At 47.7% G+C, this 18,715-nt stretch overlaps 1 protein-coding gene across 1 annotated transcript in view; it reads left to right on the forward strand.

Moving 5' to 3' along the window:
• The first annotated feature begins 9,651 nt into the window (after positions 1-9,651).
• The window catches only part of GLG1 (golgi glycoprotein 1), an 89,476-nt gene continuing 80,412 nt past the window's right edge, over positions 9,652-18,715 (forward strand). The window contains exon 1 of the mRNA XM_014960764.1: positions 9,652-9,978. Within this exon, the coding sequence (XP_014816250.1) occupies positions 9,658-9,978 (321 nt within the window). The 5' untranslated portion in view covers positions 9,652-9,657. The remainder of the gene's footprint in view (positions 9,979-18,715) is intronic.

The following is an 18,715-nucleotide window of genomic DNA, read 5'->3' on the forward strand; positions in this document are numbered from 1 at the left end:
CCTTAAACTGCCTGGACAGTTTCATTTTCTGAAGTCTGGAGCTTGCACAGAATGATCCCGTTCGTGTCTTACCTCTTAACAATTGAGATGGAGATGATCTCTGCTTAACTTTATATTTTTCTGTAGAGTATTTTGTTCTTATATTTTTATATACGGTAAAAATAAAGCGTTTATAGTTACCAAATAGAGCTGCTGCATTTTAAAAATATGTCTTGGTGATTTGCAGTGCCCATCTCGGGGACATAATCAAACATCCTCATATGCAGGTACGGATTTTCATGCTTTGTAATAATTATTTCCAAGCTGCATTTGGCTTCAAATTGAAATAATGGAGGGTTTTAGTGAAGGGAGAGACCTCGCCAGGCCCTGCTGCTCTGGGCAGGGGAGGGAAGAGGCGAGGGCGGCGCAGGGTCAGGCCCTGCACCTGGGACATCCTTTGAATTGGAAAGAAACTCACTGATGTGAGACTTTTTTGGCATTTTGACCACGATCGGGGAACAAAGGGTTTGTAGGAAGAAGAACAGGGTGAGAAGGTCCCCGGTAACACCAGCTCAAACCAGAAGGAGCAGGCTCGTCTCTGCCAACTTAGTGCAATGAGCTGCTTGTTCTCAGCCCACTCCAACCTCTTCCTCCTCCAAGAACTTTGGAAAATTTTGAAGTCCTACAGAAAAAGGCATTAAAAAGCCTCTTATCTTTTGATTTTCTAGGTAGCACTTGGGTTCTACTTTATATTGCTCCACAGGAATAAGAGGTACAAACTTAAAATACTATTAAAATAATAACGGAAGGTGACACTTCCATGTCCTCTCAGTTTTCAAATCCAGAAATTAAGAAAACTTCCAAAGACTGGAGATGTGAAGAACCTTGTCACGCTGCCCTGGTCACAGGTTTGCAGCAGGCTCTGGGGAAGAGCACCTAAATTGCCTGGGGAAAGCCATCAGCATCCAGGACTCATCAAAGGTCAAACGTGTTCATTAAATATTTGCTCATCTCTGGCTGAAGTCCAAGGGGCTTGAAGGAAGGAAAAAATGAGTGTCTACACGACGCAGGGCAGCTGCCATGAGGGGCTGAGCTCTTTTCTTTGGTGTTTTAGGTGAGAAGCCCCAACGTGGCTATTTCTGGTCTCTGGGAAGATGTCCCTGTGGAGCAGGGTGGCCCCTTGGCAATTCCTGTAGTTAATCTGACAGGAGTAAATCTTTTCTGCAAATCAACAAAACGAGAGGATCTGGAAGAGCCAAGACTCCTACTGCACTTCCTCTTGGAGTCTTGCTGTGGTAACACGGTGATGAGAAGGTGGCAATGTTGGCATCTGGATCGTGTGGAGAACGTGCTTCCATGTTCTTTTGAAGGTCTAGGGTCAGTTAGCAGCTATTCCCTGATGAAGACAGGCCGTGGAGAGAAGAGGCTTGGAAAATCTACAGAGAACTCTTTTCTTCCATGGCTTTTGTCCTTGGGTGTATACTTTGCACTTGTAATTCCTTAATTCTCTGCCTCCATTTCCTTCCTCTTCTCTCTTCCCTGCTTCATCTACAAGTGAACTTGGGCAGTTGCCTTGTGGAAGATGGAAGTGGAGAAGCACAGGTGAAGAGGGGGAGATGACCCTGTACTGCTGCAGCCTGTGGTGTCCTTCCTCACAGACAGCAATGTGCAAAACAGCCAGGACCTTGCGAAAGAATGAAGAATGTTGGGTTGGTTTTTTTTTTAATGCTGGGGGCTATTTTTCCACTTGGAGGAACTGGTGGAAACTCGGGGATTTCATCAGCTTGCTTTCACTGCCCTTTTGCCTTTCCTGAAGTCATCCTTGCCAGCTCACCGGCCGGTCAGAGCCAGCTGCCAGTTGTATTTGTGCACGAGTTCACTGCAGATCCACTGCTTTCCTTAAATCTGAGCCCGTCGGGTGGGATCCCGGCTCCGGGCCGTGCGCTGGCCCTCAGCACCCTCAGTAAATACCCTGACGGGGGTGAGGACATTTATCTCCAGGTCAGATCATGAAACAGGACTTGAGTTTCATTTTATGTTTAACAAGAGCAAACTTTGAAGGAGGTTGGAAGCTGAGTTCCCGGTGCTGGGAAGGTGTCCCCTGGCAGACCCCCCCTCTGGCCCTGGGAGGCAGCATCCATCCTCTGTTCACATTGGATGTGCCACCCCTTAAACTGCCTGGACAGTTTCATTTTCTGAAGTCTGGAGCTTGCACAGAATGATCCCGTTCGTGTCTTACCTCTTAACAATTGAGATGGAGATGATCTCTGCTTAACTTTATATTTTTCTGTAGAGTATTTTGTTCTTATATTTTTATATACGGTAAAAATAAAGCGTTTATAGTTACCAAATAGAGCTGCTGCATTTTAAAAATATGTCTTGGTGATTTGCAGTGCCCATCTCGGGGACATAATCAAACATCCTCATATGCAGGTACGGATTTTCATGCTTTGTAATAATTATTTCCAAGCTGCATTTGGCTTCAAATTGAAATAATGGAGGGTTTTAGTGAAGGGAGAGACCTCGCCAGGCCCTGCTGCTCTGGGCAGGGGAGGGAAGAGGTGAGGGCGGCGCAGGGTCAGGCCCTGCACCTGGGACATCCTCTGAATTGGAAAGAAACTCACTGATGTGAGACTTTTTTGGCATTTTGACCACGATCAGGGAACAAAGGGTTGGTAGGAAGAAGAACAGGGTGAGAAGGTCCCCGGTAACACCAGCTCAAACCAGAAGGAGCAGGCTCGTCTCTGCCAACTTAGTGCAATGAGCTGCTTGTTCTCAGCCCACTCCAACCTCTTCCTCCTCCAAGAACTTTGGAAAATTTTGAAGTCCTACAGAAAAAGGCATTAAAAAGCCTCTTATCTTTTGATTTTCTAGGTAGCACTTGGGTTCTACTTTATATTGCTCCACAGGAATAAGAGGTACAAACTTAAAATACTATTAAAATAATAACGGAAGGTGACACTTCCATGTCCTCTCAGTTTTCAAATCCAGAAATTAAGAAAACTTCCAAAGACTGGAGATGTGAAGAACCTTGTCACGCTGCCCTGGTCACAGGTTTGCAGCAGGCTCTGGGGAAGAGCACCTAAATTGCCTGGGGAAAGCCATCAGCATCCAGGACTCATCAAAGGTCAAACGTGTTCATTAAATATTTGCTCATCTCTGGCTGAAGTCCAAGGGGCTTGAAGGAAGGAAAAAATGAGTGTCTACACGACGCAGGGCAGCTGCCATGAGGGGCTGAGCTCTTTTCTTTGGTGTTTTAGGTGAGAAGCCCCAACGTGGCTATTTCTGGTCTCTGGGAAGATGTCCCTGTGGAGCAGGGTGGCCCCTTGGCAATTCCTGTAGTTAATCTGACAGGAGCCCGTAGGTGAAGCCAGGCAGCGCTCTGCTTCCAGAGCACGGGGCCTTGCTCTTCCCTCTGCATGGGCCTTTTGCCATTTATTTTTATTTTTCCAGGCAAAAGGTAGCACTAAAAATGTGTGAGGGAAGAAGTGTGAGCGCAGCTTTGGCCTAAGTAAGGCAGGACCTTCCCTTGGCTCTTCCCGGGGTATAAAGTGGGTATTTTATGTGTCCCGGACCAAATGGGACTAAACTCAGGTGACACAGCGAGTGACACGAGCAGCTCCATCTGTGCCTCGTCACGCTGAGGGGGCCAGAGCAGCCCCCTGGGATTTCACTTCGTTTTCCTGTTTCAGTTGGTGAGAAGAACCCAGCAACTTTTTTTTTTTTTTTTCAGCTAATGTAGATGAGCAGATTTTTTCCCCCAAGGCAGTAAATCCCTTAACAGAGAGCCCTGGCGCTCTGCTGGTTTCTGAAGGAGAGGGAATATGAGGAAAAAGAGTTCTGGGAGGAGGAAAAAAAGAAAAAAAAACAGAGTAAGCGAGCAAAAGTGAGTTTTCTGTTGGGTTTGGTTTGCGAGGAATCCCAGAACTGGTAAATGAACAGATTTCAGTGCCCAGGGAGAAAGGGGCAAGGGCTCACCTGCTGCGATGGCACTTCTGACTATCTATTAGCAGGTCTGCAGGAAAGGCTTTTTCCAGCTAAAATGTGAATTAGTTGAGTGCTCGGACCCACTTTGAGTCCAGCCCCGTCCCTAAATTGCCCTCCCCTGGGAGCGCTCAGCCTGCAGCGTCGGGCAGGTCAGTGTAAACAGCTTCCTTGGGTTAAGGTAACAATATTTACCCTTGTTTATTTGCTTTAGAGATAGTGAAAGATTATGGAGAGATAACGCCCCGAGGGCAGAACGGCAGGAGCCTGCAGGAAACCCCGCTCTGCTGCGGTGGGGGGTTCATCGATACCACCTTGGAGCCAGAGCAGCATCCTGAGAACAGCCAGGACCTGGGGGATGTTGCTCCTGCCCCGTCTCTTCCAAAATAGCACCTCTAAGTAGTAAAAAAACAAACAAAGAGTTTGGGGAACTATGCCCAAAAAATGTATATTTATCCTTGGAGCAAACTTAGCGGGTTACAGACTCTGTCCAGCCCGTGCCCCTCAAGAGGGAATAAAAAAAATGCTCTAATTTCAGTGATTATCCCCCCCAGTGAAGCGTGATTAATTTGAGGGTCCAGGGGGTTTTAGTCTCGCATCAGGTCCAATTTAGTGTTTCCGCTGGCAGCGGAGGTGGCGGAAGGGGGGAGCAAACCCCTCTGTGCTGCAGCCGGCATCACGCTGGGAGCAGCGCTGGGGCTGGGGCAGGCAGAGGCCGGGCTGGGAAGGAATCGTGGCAGGTTAGAGGAAGGGTTGGAAAAATGCCCATTTTTTAAAATTTTTTGTAAAAGTAGGTGCTAACCGCATAAATATGGGGGTAATGGGCTCTGCAGGAACGGCCTGGGGCTTCTGATGCTTCGTGAAGCAAAAGGGCCCCGGAGATGCTGGGAGGGCTGGAGCCCCTCTGCTGGGAGGGGGGGCTGAGAGAGTTGGGGGGGTTCAGCCTGGAGAAGAGAAGGCTCCGGGGAGACCTTGGAGCCCCTTCCAGTCCCTAAAGAAGGGGGGCTCCAGGAAAGCTGGGGAGGGACTCTGGATCAGGGAGGGGAGCCACAGCAAAAGGGGGAAGGGTTTGACCCTGCAAGAGGGGAGATGGAGCTGAGATGTGGGGAAGAACTTGTTTGGTGGGAGGGTGGTGAGAGCCTGGCCCAGGTTGGCCAGAGAAGCTGTGGCTGCCCCATCCCTGGAGGGGTTCAAGGGCAGGTTGGAGGGGGCTTGGAGCAACCTGGTGTGGTGGGAGGTGTCCCTGCCCAGGGCAGGGGGTGGCACTGGGGGGGCTTTGAGGTCCCTTCCAGCCCAAACCATTCTATGATGCATCAACAGCGTCACTTCTTTGCCAAAAACATAAATGTCCAGTTGGGCTGGATGAAGGGGGAGGCGTAAGAGGCACGAAGCTCCCTCTGCCCTCACCCCCTGGATCGGAGCTGTAATATTGTCTCCTGTTTGCCCACAGCTTCCTGAGAAGCTAAATACAGCCGTGGCCATCTGGTTATTTCCTAACGTGTGTGAGCAATGTTGCTGTGGGACTCTGACCCAGGAGAAAAGCTGAAACAAACTGGGGCTGAACTGGTGCACGTCACGAGAATAAAACATAAAATAGGGAGCCTTCGCCATCAAGAAAAAGCGCTGAACGGTAGCGGTAATGAAGCACCTGAGCAGGTTGTCCACGGCAGCATTTGCTGGTGGAGATGACCATCAGTTAGGAAAGGCTTCAGCTCAGCCCTGCCTGGCTCTGCCGAGCTGGGGGCTGTAGAAATGGGGTTTATTGCTGGGAGTGGTGAGAATTAAACACGGGCAGAGATGTCTCTACATGCAAAGAAGTAACCTCGTCCTTCACTGCTGAGGAGAAGGGTCTGGGGGTCCTGGTGGAGAGTAAACTCTCCAGGAGCCAGCAATGGGCCCTGGTGGCGGAGAGGCCAATGGGATCCTGGGCTGCGTAGGGAAGAGTGTGGCCAGGAGGTGGAGGGAGGTCATTCTCCCCCTCTGCTCTGCACTGGGGAGGCCACAACTGGAATCCTGCCTCCAGTTCTGGGCTCCCCAGGTCACGAGGGACAGGGAACTGCTGGAGAGAGTCCAGCGTAGGGCAACAGAGATGATGGAGGGATTGGAGCATCTCCCTGATGAGGAAAGGCTGAGAGAGCTGGGGCTCTTGAGCCTGGAGAAGAGAAGGCTGAGGGGAGACCTTCTGAATGCTGACAAGGATCTAGAGGGTGGGTTGAAGGAGGATGGAGCCAGACTCTTTTCAGTGGCTCCCAGTGACAGGACGAGGGGCAACGGGCACAAGCTGGACCATGGGAAGTTCCACTCCAATCTGAGGAAGACCTTCTTTGGGGTGAGGGTGGCAGAGCCCTGGCAGAGGCTGCCCAGGGAGGGGGTGGAGTCCCCTTCTCTGGAGATCTTCAAGCCCCACCTGGATGCTCCTGAGTGATGTGCTCTGGGCAACCCTGCTTTGGCAGGGGAGTTGGACTGGAGGATCTCTAGAGGTCCCTTCCAACTCTGACAATTCTGTGATTCTGTGATTCTTTAACTGGCTGGATGGACATGGTGAGCGTAGGGCTCCTTATGAAACACTGGTTCAATGGCAGGGTGTTAGAATCCAAGGTCAGGAGCTTCACAGAAAGACAGGGCGACTCTCCTAAGAGCTCCCGAGGGTGCGGGGAGGAGAAGGGAGCCATAACCCTGCTCCCCTCCATCCTCACCCTGCCACAGATGGGGGAGCAGAGCCAGCCCTCGTGCTGGGCCAGCTCTTCCAATAACTTCCAGACAACTAGCCAAACGGGCTGCCAAGCATGGCTGGATTGTGCTGCCTTTTGTTCTCGAGTGTTCCCAGCTGCGCGGGCCCTGGGTGCCAGCACAAAAGCTGCTTTCCCCAGCCCCGTGTCCCCACGTGACACTCCCAATGCGAGAAGTGAGGGGACTTTGCCAGCTGAACCCCCCCCTTCCCTCTCCCATCCTTCTCTCCACGTGCATCGTGGTGGCCACGGTGGGCTCTGGTGCGGGTGAGATGGCTGGTGGCACCCCCAAAAGAAGGGCTGTGCCCCAGGCACCTGGGGCATCAGATGTGGCAACCTGGGGCAAGAAGGGAGCAAGCCCTACAGCTTGGCTTCACCCCAGCTCACCGAGCCATGGTGGATCCTGGCATCCAGGCAAAAGCTTCCGACTGTGAGCCGATGCTGGCTTGTGCTGGGAAAACTGCTCCTGGAGTCAAGCAGGTGGAGGAATGGAGGCAGATTCTCCTCTGCCCCATCTCCATGTGGGAAATAAGCTAAGTTTTGCTTCAGCTAATTGATGTATCATTGTTAGTGTGATAGTACTAACAAAGAAGCCTTAGTAATAGTAGAGTCTAATAAATTGTATCGAATTAATCCCCAGAAATGCCCTTGGTCTGTCAAGGGATCCGTGTTCGCAGAGCGTTATCTAGGTGAAGAGAAACAGACTAGAACATGGCCTTCAACACAAAAACCCAAAGGGTAGGGGAGTATCAATAAGGCCAAAGAAACCAGTCTGGTAAATCTGCCAAGTAGATGGTAGCAAAGACTCTGAAAGAATGTGTAGCATAATCAACTAATCAAAGGCGTGGTTAGGATAATGATTTCGTAGAATAGGTGTGTGTGTGCCTTATATGGGAAAAAGTGCAAAATAAACCTGTAATAGGTCAAGCGGTCGGGAAGAATGTGAGCTCCAACTTCTCAGCCAATGAGAAGGGAGACAGAAACTCAAGCGGCCGGGATAAAGGTATAAAATACCTGAAAGCTAAAAGATCATCGTGCATCTATTTTTGGTGCACCCGATTCAGCGCTGTTTCGTATTAATAAATTATTTTTTTAACCTTTGCTTCGGTGACTTTGTCCTCTTTAAATTCTAAGATGTGAGTCAGTGTTTCTCACATCCATCTGCCATGGATGCAAATATTGCGGGGCAAACTCATCCCGGGAGGGTGCTGTGAGCTGGTCTGGTGAGATCTTACTGCTGAGGGACTCTGAGGACACCCAAAAAACCCCGTGTTCCATCACTGTCGCCCACCCGACACCCAGGCAGGTTCTTTTTTTACTGTGAAATCCAGAGGTCTGGCAGACGGGGGCTGCGATATTACCCAAAACAGAGCGTTCCTGCCATGAAAGGGCAGGGGCTGCAGCCAACCCCCCCAACCCCAAATCGGGCAGTGCCGTGGCACCCCCAAAGTGTGATTTTTCTGCCCTTTTTTGGCTGGCTGCTCCAGGGGCTGGGCTACCCTGGCCTCTGAGCCCTTGCCCACGAGCATCCTGGCTGGCAGGCAGTCACTTGTCAATACTTTCGGTGGGTTGGTTTTTTTGTTTTTGTTTTTTTGTTTTCCCCCAATGTTTTATTCAAGCTTTTTGGGTTTTTCAAGCAGCTAATCAATATTTTTTCTTCTTTGTTCCACACGCGGCCCCAGGCTTTCTGTTCATCCAACCCCGCTCCGAGCACCGTTTCCTCACAGGCTCCCCTTCCTCCCTCCATCGCAGGGGCAGCCAAGAGCTTCCCAGGCTTTTAATGACTGTCCCCGACAACTCTCTGAGGGCACTGCGAGCTACGTTTCACGGGTGGGAACTGAGAGATTTGGGGCAAAACCTGGTTGTATCATCTTAATACCCACTGTGGGGCCAGGCTGCTGTCCCAGAGGTGTGAGTGTGCCGGGAGCACGGCTCCTCACGTTCCCCTGCCGCCGTCCTGTGGGGCTGACAGGCTCTGGAGGCCACCATTGGGCTGTGATGGCGGCTGGGGGCCGTGATGGACACTGGGGGCTGTAATGGCGGCCGGGGGCTGCGACGGCTCTGTACTCGGCACTGGTGAGGCCTCACCTCGAGGGCTGTGTTCAGTTTTGGGCCCCTCACTACAGGAAAGACATTGAGGTGCTGGAGCATGACCAGAGGAGAGCCACCAAGCTGGTGAGGCGTCTGGAGAACAAGTCCTACGGGGAGAGGCTGAGGGAACTGGGCATGTTTAGTTTGGAGAAGAGGAGGCTGAGGGGAGACCTCATTGCCCTCTGCAACTACCTGAAAGGAGGTTGTAGAGAGGCAGGTGTTGGCCTCTTCTCCCAAAGGACGAATGACAAGACCAGAAGAAATGGTCTGAAGTTGCGGCAAGGGAGATTTAGATTAGATATTAGGAAGAATTACTTTACTGAGAGAGTGGTCAGGCCCTGGAACAGCCTGCCCAGGGAGGTGGTGATGTCACCATCCCTGGAGGTATTTAAGAAATGTATAGACATGGCTCTTCAGGGCATGCTCTAGTGCCCAAGGTTATTGGTTTATGGTGAGGTGTTGAGTGTGGGGTTTAGTTGGTGGGTGCGGTGTTTTTGGTGGGCGTTTGGTGTGATGTTTTTTTTTGTTTGTTTTTTTTTTTTTTGTTTTTGTTTTTTTGTTTTTTGTTTTTGTGGTTGGACTCGATGATCTCAGAGGTCCCTTCCAACCACTAGGATTCTGTGATTCTGTGATTCTGTGACCAAGATGGCGCCGGGGGCCATCGTGGCGCCCGGACCCTCCTGAGGCGACACCGGGAGGGGCGGGGCCCAAGGGGGCGTAGCCATGGTAACCCCCGCCCATCCGCCTCGGAGGGAGGCGTGGCCCACCGGGTGGGGGGGCGCGGCGCGGTGACGTCAGCCGGCGCGCTGATTTGCATACGGCGTGCGTGCCGCTAGGTGGGCGGGCCGGCCGCGCCGGAGGTGGCGGATTCAAGATGGCGCCGTGCGGACGTGTCCGGAGCCGCTGCCCGGGCCCGGCGCTCCTCTTGCTCCTGGCGCTGGCGGCGCGGTCGGCGACGGTGGGCGGTGTTCCTCCCGCGGGCCCCGCCGCCGCCGGCAACCAGCCCTTAGCGGCCCAGGCGGTGGGGCAGGGCGCGGTGGCCCCGCGGGGTCCCCGCGGCGGCGGCGGCGGCTCGGGCAGCGGGTGGAAGCTGTCGGAGGAGGCGGTGTGCCGGGAGGACGTGGTGCGGCTCTGCTCCAAGCACAGCTGGGCCAACAACCTCGCCGTCCTCGAGTGCCTGCAGGACGTCCGTGAGGTGAGGGCCGGGCCCCGGGGGCCGGGTCGGGCCGGGCCTACCCGCCGCGGCGGCGGCGAACAAAGAGCGGGGCTCCGCGCCGCCCCGCCGCCGCTCCGCCCGCCCTTAGTTACCTCAGGATTTTGGTTTTTAAAAGCGGGGGTTGCCCGCAGGCCGGTGGCGGACGCGTTTCCTGCCCTGCGCCCCCGCCGCTGTGGTGGCTTCGTCTGAGGCGGGGGGGACGGACGGGCCGGTGAGGGGGCCCTGAGGGGAGGGCAGGGGCTTCCGAGGAAGGACAGGGGACCCCGGGGGAGGGCACCCTTCTTTCTTGGCCCCCCTGGGCTCTGTGCTGTCCCCCCCCAAGCAGCGCCCTCCTGGGAGGGAGAGGTGTCGGTGGGGTGGCTTTGTTTTGGCTTCGGTGCCTGGCAGGGTTCTTGTGCTCTCGGAGGTGTGGGGAGAGCGCTGTGCGGTGCTGAGGGAAGGTGCCGGCCTGGCAGCCACCCGAAAAGGCTTTTTTTTTCCTTTCAGGTTCATACTCCCACCTTTGCATAAAGCTCAGCTGCAGAGGTGGTTGGTTTCCAGTGCTCGTTCGTACCTGTATCAAACTAGATACACAGTTTTCAGCCCTGGCTTACTTTGCGCAGGGAGGTTGGGTTGTTCCCAAAAATCTGCTGTAATTGGTTTAAGGCTAACTCCAGAAAAAAAAAAAAACACCTGAGTTGCTACCTCAGGGTCTTTTCTAGCCCCATCCTTTCATTCATTCGGGGGAAGCTGATTTGTTAGGGAGGTCTCTTTAGCCCTTGGTTCCTCTGCTGTGAGGTCCAGGAATGTCCGGCTGGGTCAGTTTTCACAGGGTTTTATCAAGTGGAAACGCAGTCAGGAAAAACCTGGGCTCGTTCCTCATCCGTCATTGCAGAGACAGCAGATGGCAGTGACTTAATGGTTACTCTCATCAAGGGGAGCCTTGAACCAGTAACTGTGATTACTTCCTTGCTTAAAATCCAAAAAGAATTTAGATTTTTGTCGAACTTCATGTTTTAGTTTTAGGCAGGTAGTTTACTAAGACGCTCGTGGCAGACTTTTTAAATGAGCCCTGATGCACCATCTGCCACAGTTATAAAACACTCTGGTGTTTGCTTTGTGAATAACGTGTCCCTTACTGGTTTCTCCACCTGCCTGGGACCTTTTGGGGAGCCCCTGGTATGGAGGCACCATCTCAGGAGCTGCCCTTACAGGAGGTGGCTCACAAGCCAAAAAGGCAAGCTCTTCTTGTTCCTTTCTTTCCAGTTGCGTGGCCCCTCCCTTCTCTTTTCACAGTTCCAGTGCTTACTGGTTTTCTGCCATTTCAGTGAGGTGGACCTTTTTATCCTCTAGTTTATCAGCTTTCTGCTGGAGTGGTTTTTGTCGTTTTACAGAGTTAGGGGGGTGAATGCAAGGATAGGGCACAGGGAGAAGCAAAAGCTGAAGGGATGCTTTGCATCACACTTTATTTCCAGCAAGTACAAGCCCTGACGCCGATTCTGCATCTCTCATGAAAACTCCGCTCTCTTTTTTTAATGTTATGTTTTGCTTGTGGTTTCCTTTTCCCCTTTCAAAGCCAACGGTGTTGTCAGTAGTTTGCTGGCTCCTGGTGTTGTCTGGCTGTAATGCTGCCTGGTACCCAGCGCTGAAGGTGAATCGTTTCCCGAGGTGACATCCCGGGCGTGGATAGGACGTCTCTGGGTGGTTCTGGATGGAGTTTTCTCTCTGAAGGTGCCCGCCTGCAGCCTTGTCCTTATTTATCTGTCAGCCTGTACGGAGCCCTGTCAGCTGGCTTTAGACTCACCGGTTCTCCTGCCATAACGCGGATGTGATGGGCTGTATCCTGACGTAAAAATGCCTTCCCGGAGTGCTGCTCTGAGAAATTAATTACAATAACCGACTTCTCCCAATCCCTGCTGTTTAACTCTTGATGTTTAGGCTCTGAGCAAAAGTCATGAGCTGTGAACATCAGGTGATAGGCAACGGGGTCAGATGTTGTGTCAGACTTTTCCTTTCCATTGGAGGTGGCAGCAGAGAAAATAAGTGACATATTAGCTGTTAACTGTTGTTGCTCTATAACTTTTAATTTTGACCCTGGAGCATCTGACAGCTTGTTTGGACAGTGCCGGAAAAGTGACGGTTACATTTTAAAATGGGTGGGGAACTAGTCTTAAGTCATCCAAGCCCATTAAAAAAGCAGTCGAGCTGTAGTAAATGGAGGATTTGGGAGAGTTGCTGTGTGTGTGATAGCGTCACTGAGGACAGTATTTGGACACTGCTTTGCTGCAAATAGCAGGTAAGACTTTGAGATGCAATTAGGCTGCTTCTGCAGCCTTTTTTTCATAGGTGTTTACAATGATCTTATTTTTCTCATATCAAATACTCCTCTAAAATGGAAAAACCTTCAATTTGAAACTGGGAGCCTTACTAAGAGCTGTTAGAATTATCAGTTGATTTTTCTTCTTAGTGCGATACAGAAAAGCTAGAACACTTACATTTGGATAATCAAGGGAAATAACTACTTGGAACCTTTCCTTTGAGACCGTAGAGGAAAGAAAAGATGGGCTTGTTTTGTTAGCCAGTGGGAATGCAATCAAGTTATTTCAGGACCTGCTGATTTATTACTGTGGATGTCTTTTGAGTAAGTCCTCCCTTGTTTTTGCTGGGTAGTTCTCTTGAATCTAAAGAACAGGAGTGTTGAGTCTGTGCTTGACTGGTGAGGTGAATGTTGAGAGAAGCTGTTTAACGGTTGAGGTGAATGTTGAGAGAAGCTGTTTAACACAAATACTCAGCAAAGAGTAGTTTGAAACAAGAGAAAACAGTAAGAGAATAACTAAAAGCCAACCAAACCTGCAAATCCTAAATTTTAAAAGTTTTGTTTATGAGATGTTACTTTAGACTGTTAATTTAAAGTATTATCAACACAGTTATTTAAGCACTGGATGTTTTTAGAATTCTTTAAAAAAAAAAAAATCAAACTCCAAGACTGATATCAACTACTTTACCACTGATTATTTTTTTTTTTAAAATCAAACTCCGAGACTGATATCAACTACTTTACCACTGATTATCCACAAAGTCAATGAAATATTTAATTGATTTAGGGCAGAGTCTGCTTCTGCAGGTGCGGAACTCATCTGAAAGACTGAAATCAAGGGACAGTGGTGCTTTTCTGCTTTCCTTTCCTCGTAGGAGAATGGGATGGTGCTCCTTAGTTGGAGGAGGTAGTGGTCAGAACTAGGCAGCTTAAACATCTTTGACTATATTCAGAAAAAAGAATCAAACCCACGTTTTGGTGCATTTTCCAGATGAATTAATTCCCTTCTAGTTAAAATTATTTGTGCACTAGATACGTTACTGCTTTGAATCACTTAAATTTTGTCATCGGTTGTCTCAGTTGTTATCCAAATAACTTTATGCCAAGATATAAAAGCAATAGAATAAGGTGGTGGATACTTTTGTTTTTCAAAAATGAGTTGTAAAGTGTTTTTTTTCTGAAGCAATTCTGGTTGCTAGCCTGTTTCTAGACAGACTCAGAGCTTGCATTTCACTTAAAATAGACTGCAGCCTTTAATCCCTTTTTTATGGGCTGCCTATTAAAGTAATTTTCATGGTGGTTATAGTATAAATAAACCCATGAAATATTAATATATTTGCTAGGTAAAAATTTTTGCATGATTAATGATGATTTGCACGTACAGCATGACTGAGTTTTGAGTTTGAGGTAGGAAACATTAGCAGGTATGAAAATACCTTAACCAGCGTAGCTCTTTTCTGGCTTATTAGTGAGTGTAAATTTAATGTTAAAGCATGCCTTAGGTCTGATTAATCGGTGAATTAACTTGATGTCATAATTGTTGAGCTTTACTTGCATTGCATTTGTAAAGGTTATGCAATATTTAAAGCATTATATCCATCTATATAACCCTGATGCATTATAGGCTAAATAATCTCTCAAAGATCAAACAGCCCTGGCTAAATTGGGATTAGAGATCAAAGTTTTGGCTTCCTGCTACTTTCTTCATCCTGAATGGGTCCAGTTGTTTGGTAGCACCTTTATGGCAGGGGTGGTATAATTGAGCCTGAATGCTCTGCTCTCAGGGGAAAAATCAGGCTCTCTTGATGTTGAGGATTGGGTTAAGAACAAAACAAGTTAATCTTAAAAGCTGTGTGTTTTAAGAATAGAATTTTTCCTGTTATTTCAGATGCACAGCCAGTGTAAGGGGCCAGTTGTGTGTGCTCAGTCCCTGTGCTTGTTTCTCTACTTTCTTGGGAAAGAGATTGGAAGTGAAGGTCTCCCTGAAGCTTTTTGTTTGCATAGAGGTGGATCTGTTACAGTAGCTCCATTTATTTTAATTCCCCCCCGCCCTTTTATCTCTGTAATATATTGAGGTGAAGGGCAGAGGTTTTGTTTTGACTCCACATGCGACATTATCTCATATTTGAGCACATACTCATGTTATTTCCATCTCTCGCAGTTTTCCAATGAACAAGTGGAGGCTGGCATTTAAAGTACCTTTTTTTGAGATGTCTGGGCTGTGGCAACAAATGACTATTTACCTGTCCAGAGCTGTAATTGAGGGCTGTGGATTAAACATAGCCCGGGGGTGGGCTAGTTTTTAGGAAATGAAAATAGTGAAGACACTGTTTACTGAGTTTTCATCTCCTTCAGTGCTTAGAGTTTGTTTTTCTGTCTCACAAAACCTCTAGGCGTTCCCCCTGGCTTTGGGGTGAGCTCTTTTGGATGGAAACTGCCTGTTTCTGAGGGTGGTAAGTACGTAGCTGTGGGATGCAGACTGTTCTGGTTCTTTAATCATTACTATTGCAAAAGAGTAGGCAGTTAGTATTCTGGTGATGCTCTTACAGTGCCTACAGCATTATTATCTGGTTCAAATATCAACACGCAGAGGGATTTGGTTTTTTTAAAGGCAGTGATCAGAAACCTGGAAAACATACCTTAAGCTTTGCCAAGGGCTTTGCTTACACCCTCCTGCTTTTCTAAGGGATGTTGACCTGGTGATGATTCAAAGCCACCTGCATGGGCCCCAGGAGTTTAGCAACTCTTACATCCTTAAGGAAAAAAAATAAAAAGGAGAATTCTTACCAGTAGCTGAAATTGAGCTAACTTAAACTAAAAAACGTGTTGCAGGTTTAAGAAGTTAAGTGCATTATTGGGCTGTGACTGGATGCTAGACTCTGTGTGAGCTGAACCTTGTGCATCTGTATTGGAAATTTCCAGATACCATTCTGTCTCAAACTGAATTTAATGAAGAATTTACAGTGGTTTGTACATCAGGCATTATGCACCATTAATTTGAATGGTCAAAACTGGTCCCTCCTGCTTTTAAAATTCATAAAATGGAAGATGTCTCTATCAAAGTCAGTAGGAGGGAGTGGTTGGACCTAGGAGGAAGGGGTTGAGATGATTAGGTTTTGAAAAAAACACAAGTGACAGCAAAAGAAAACGATGGAGACAAGTCTGTAGCAGTCTCTGAAGCTTTTTCTCCTGAGACTGGGCTTTCTAACTGAGATTAGGCACGTTTTTGGTCTGAAGTTCTTGTTTTCCCTTGTGTTCAGATAGTGTAAGCCCCATTTCCTCCTGGCTTTTGTAGTTAAGCCTTAAAGTAAAATTCTAAATACACTTTAAAAGCCTGATTTGTGTTTGGGTTACTTACTTTGGCATCAGCCTTTGGCTTCATCTCAGGATGTGGCAATATTTAAAAATACCCTTTTCGTCTTCCTAAAGCCATGTGTGAGCTGGCTAAAGGGTAAGATGGGCTCTCTCCTGCTAGGTCCCGGATTTATTGTCTGCTGAACAGAACATTCAACACAGATCCTTAGTTTTAAACTGAGGATTAAACTCCATATCTTTAGCCATCTTAACGTTGCTGCACTTGTGCTGATGTTAGAGAGTTGGTTTTGTGGGTGGGGTGGTTCTGGTTTTTTTTTTGTTTCGTTTTGCGCTGTTCTTGGCATGCTGATATTTGTGGTAGCTGGTTATATATCAGTTTGGCCTGGGATGTTTGGTTTAATAAAAAGGGATTATCTTACAAGCCTGTTTCCTCTGGTGAGCTGGCACTCCTGCCCTGCTGCGGTTCTGAATGCCAAGGAGGAAAGGAAGGGAAATACAAGGGGAAAAGTAAAGTTGGATGCAGCCTGGGCAGTCTGAGCTTGGCTCAGGATGAACTGGGAAAGCTGTTATGCAGAGCTCCGGGTACGGGGAGGTGATTTACTGAGCCAAATCTCTGAATATATTGAAAACCTGGTCAGTTGTGACAGTGGGCAGGTACAACTGGATCGTGTTTGCCCTGCTTGCATCCTCTCCTCCTTCATACCTGGGGAAAGGACATCTCTCTGGCTCTGCTCTGGGTTGTTGTGGTTGGAACGGAATGATTTGAGGAAAGATTATTCTAAGCAAATTATCTGCTGTCTGTATTTTCTAATATAATGTCTAGATGTTCTTTATAGTGTAGCTTTCCTGCATGTGAGCACAGCTTTCTCTGTGGACTCGACTTGTTTTGCTCTTTGGAAAATGCACGTTTACTTTTGAAAAAGCCTTGCAGTTATTCTTCCTAGTAATAAACCCCAAAGAACTAGATGAATAAAAGGCCTAGGTAATTGCCTTTATATTTGAAATCTTGCCTCAAAATAGATTTTTTTTGATCTTCTGACTAATTGAGTTTTAAGGTCTGTGAAGTTGGTTGCTATGGCATTAAAAATTTCTAGTTCTGTTAGCTGATCATTTGTCATCAATGGGATGCTTTTGTTTTCTGTATGTTTAATTTATCAATATCCTTAGTGCTGTGTTAGGGGAGGAGCAGAGATCCTCCCTTCCCCAGGTACCAGCTTGTAGCATGATTGTAGCCTCTCTTCATCCAGACAGTGGATGGGACCCCGCGCTCTTCTACTCCCAAGCAGAGGTGACATCCATAAAAGCTGTGTCCTGGCATGCTGGTGTCTGAACAGCTGAGCTGAGGAATTCCCTTCAGGAGTGAGAGGTGTCTGTTTTCTCCACACTATCTCTTTGAGGGTGTAGTGTCTGAGTTTATCTTATTTTTTTCTCGTTTGGATAAGTATATCTTGTAGTTCTTAGAGCTTTGCAAGCTTAGGTTTCATGTAAACACATGCATTAGAGTGCATTACTTGTAACATCTGAAATTTTGCCTTAACTGTACATGTGATATCTTCATTACTGTCAGTGCTGTGGCTTATGACTAATGGTACTCATCTAACATGGGTTTTTTTACCATGGTAACAACATAGGGACAAATGAACATTTATCATGTGGGACAGGAACGTTTATTTGCTGCGTTTGTTGTTATTTGCATCCATCTAACATCTCTTTTTTTACCAGGTAACAACATAGGGACAAATGAACATTCATCATGTGGGACAGGAATGTTTATTTGCTGCGTTTGTTGTTATTTGCATCTTGGCCTGAAACAATGCGTAAGAACTGCTGAGGTGGCAAAAAGGCAGTAATTATTGTAATAAGTATTCATAGTTTTTCTACATGCCTGGAGTATTTTATTTTACACTTTTGCAGTTTGTGGCAGAACCGTGTGCTCGTCTGGGAAAACTTCTTGTAGTTTCCTTATTTGATCCTCAGGAGTTGTGAGTCTCTTCTAGAGAACACAGCTGGTTATGTTGATATAATTAAGTACTTATATGTAACAGGGCAGGTTAATAATAAATAGCTATTCAAGCCCTGCTATGCAAAATCATTCAGGCAAATGTGCTGTCTTTTGTTTAAAAAATAATGCCTAGCTTAATCTGGTGGCAAGTCTGCTGTCTGGATCTCTTGAATCCTAGCAGGAGGCTCACCAGCCTTCATCACGCTTGGTAGTTTGCTAATTGAGACTTTCTTTTCTAGAGTGTCCTGTTAGTGCAGGGTAAAATACTTTCCACCAAGTGAACTGCAAAACAAACTCAGCAGAGCATGCATTCTTTTAAGTGTTGAAGTAATTGCCCTGCAAAAAGTTTTGATAGAATTAAAAAAAGAAAATGCCAAACCCAACAAAACCCTGTTTGGCTTGTGGACTTTCTGTAACAGTCTGGGCTTGATTTGAGCTGAGTCAACTCTTGTTACACTGTTCTCAGCTGAGTTGAAATAAGATCTGGAAGGAGCTTACAGTAAGCTCTTTCATTATTAAATTGATTTTTTTTGCTTCTGTCAATGTCTGTGGGGCCTGTCTACGTATGTCATAAAATCAGAAGAACTAACCACCTTCAAGTAAAATCACTGCAACACCACAGTTGGCATCATTTACAACGTGAGACTGCAGTTCTTTAACCGTGTTCATGGTGATTTAAACAAATGGATATTAACGTGATCCTCTTTTTGAATTCAGACAGGCCAGTCAGAATCTGGTCTCCAGTGATACAAGGTCCTAAGTAAACGTAGGTGGAGAGACCTCTTGACCGTGGGTTTTATTTTTCAGGCTTTTTATATTGCTATTCACGTATGACATTGTGTTGACACTTCTGCTTTTTTCTTTTTTTTTGACTGTTACCTTTGAACTGATGCTACGAGCACCGTATCCTTGGTGCTTCAGTATTTGAGACAGGTGAGGGGGGAGATGCTGGGTCCCTCACTGTAACACAGCTATTCAAATTCACGCTGACATCTCTCTTATCTCACTGAAGTCTCTAAAGTCGACTCTACGTAAGCAACAAGTAGCTGATACGGTCTTTGTTGCTGCTAGTCCCTACCAGGACTTCCCAGCAACGTACCTAG

Source organism: Calidris pugnax, unplaced genomic scaffold (assembly GCF_001431845.1).
Source record: "Calidris pugnax isolate Ruff unplaced genomic scaffold, ASM143184v1 scaffold347, whole genome shotgun sequence".
NCBI classification, from domain to species: domain Eukaryota; kingdom Metazoa; phylum Chordata; class Aves; order Charadriiformes; family Scolopacidae; genus Calidris; species Calidris pugnax.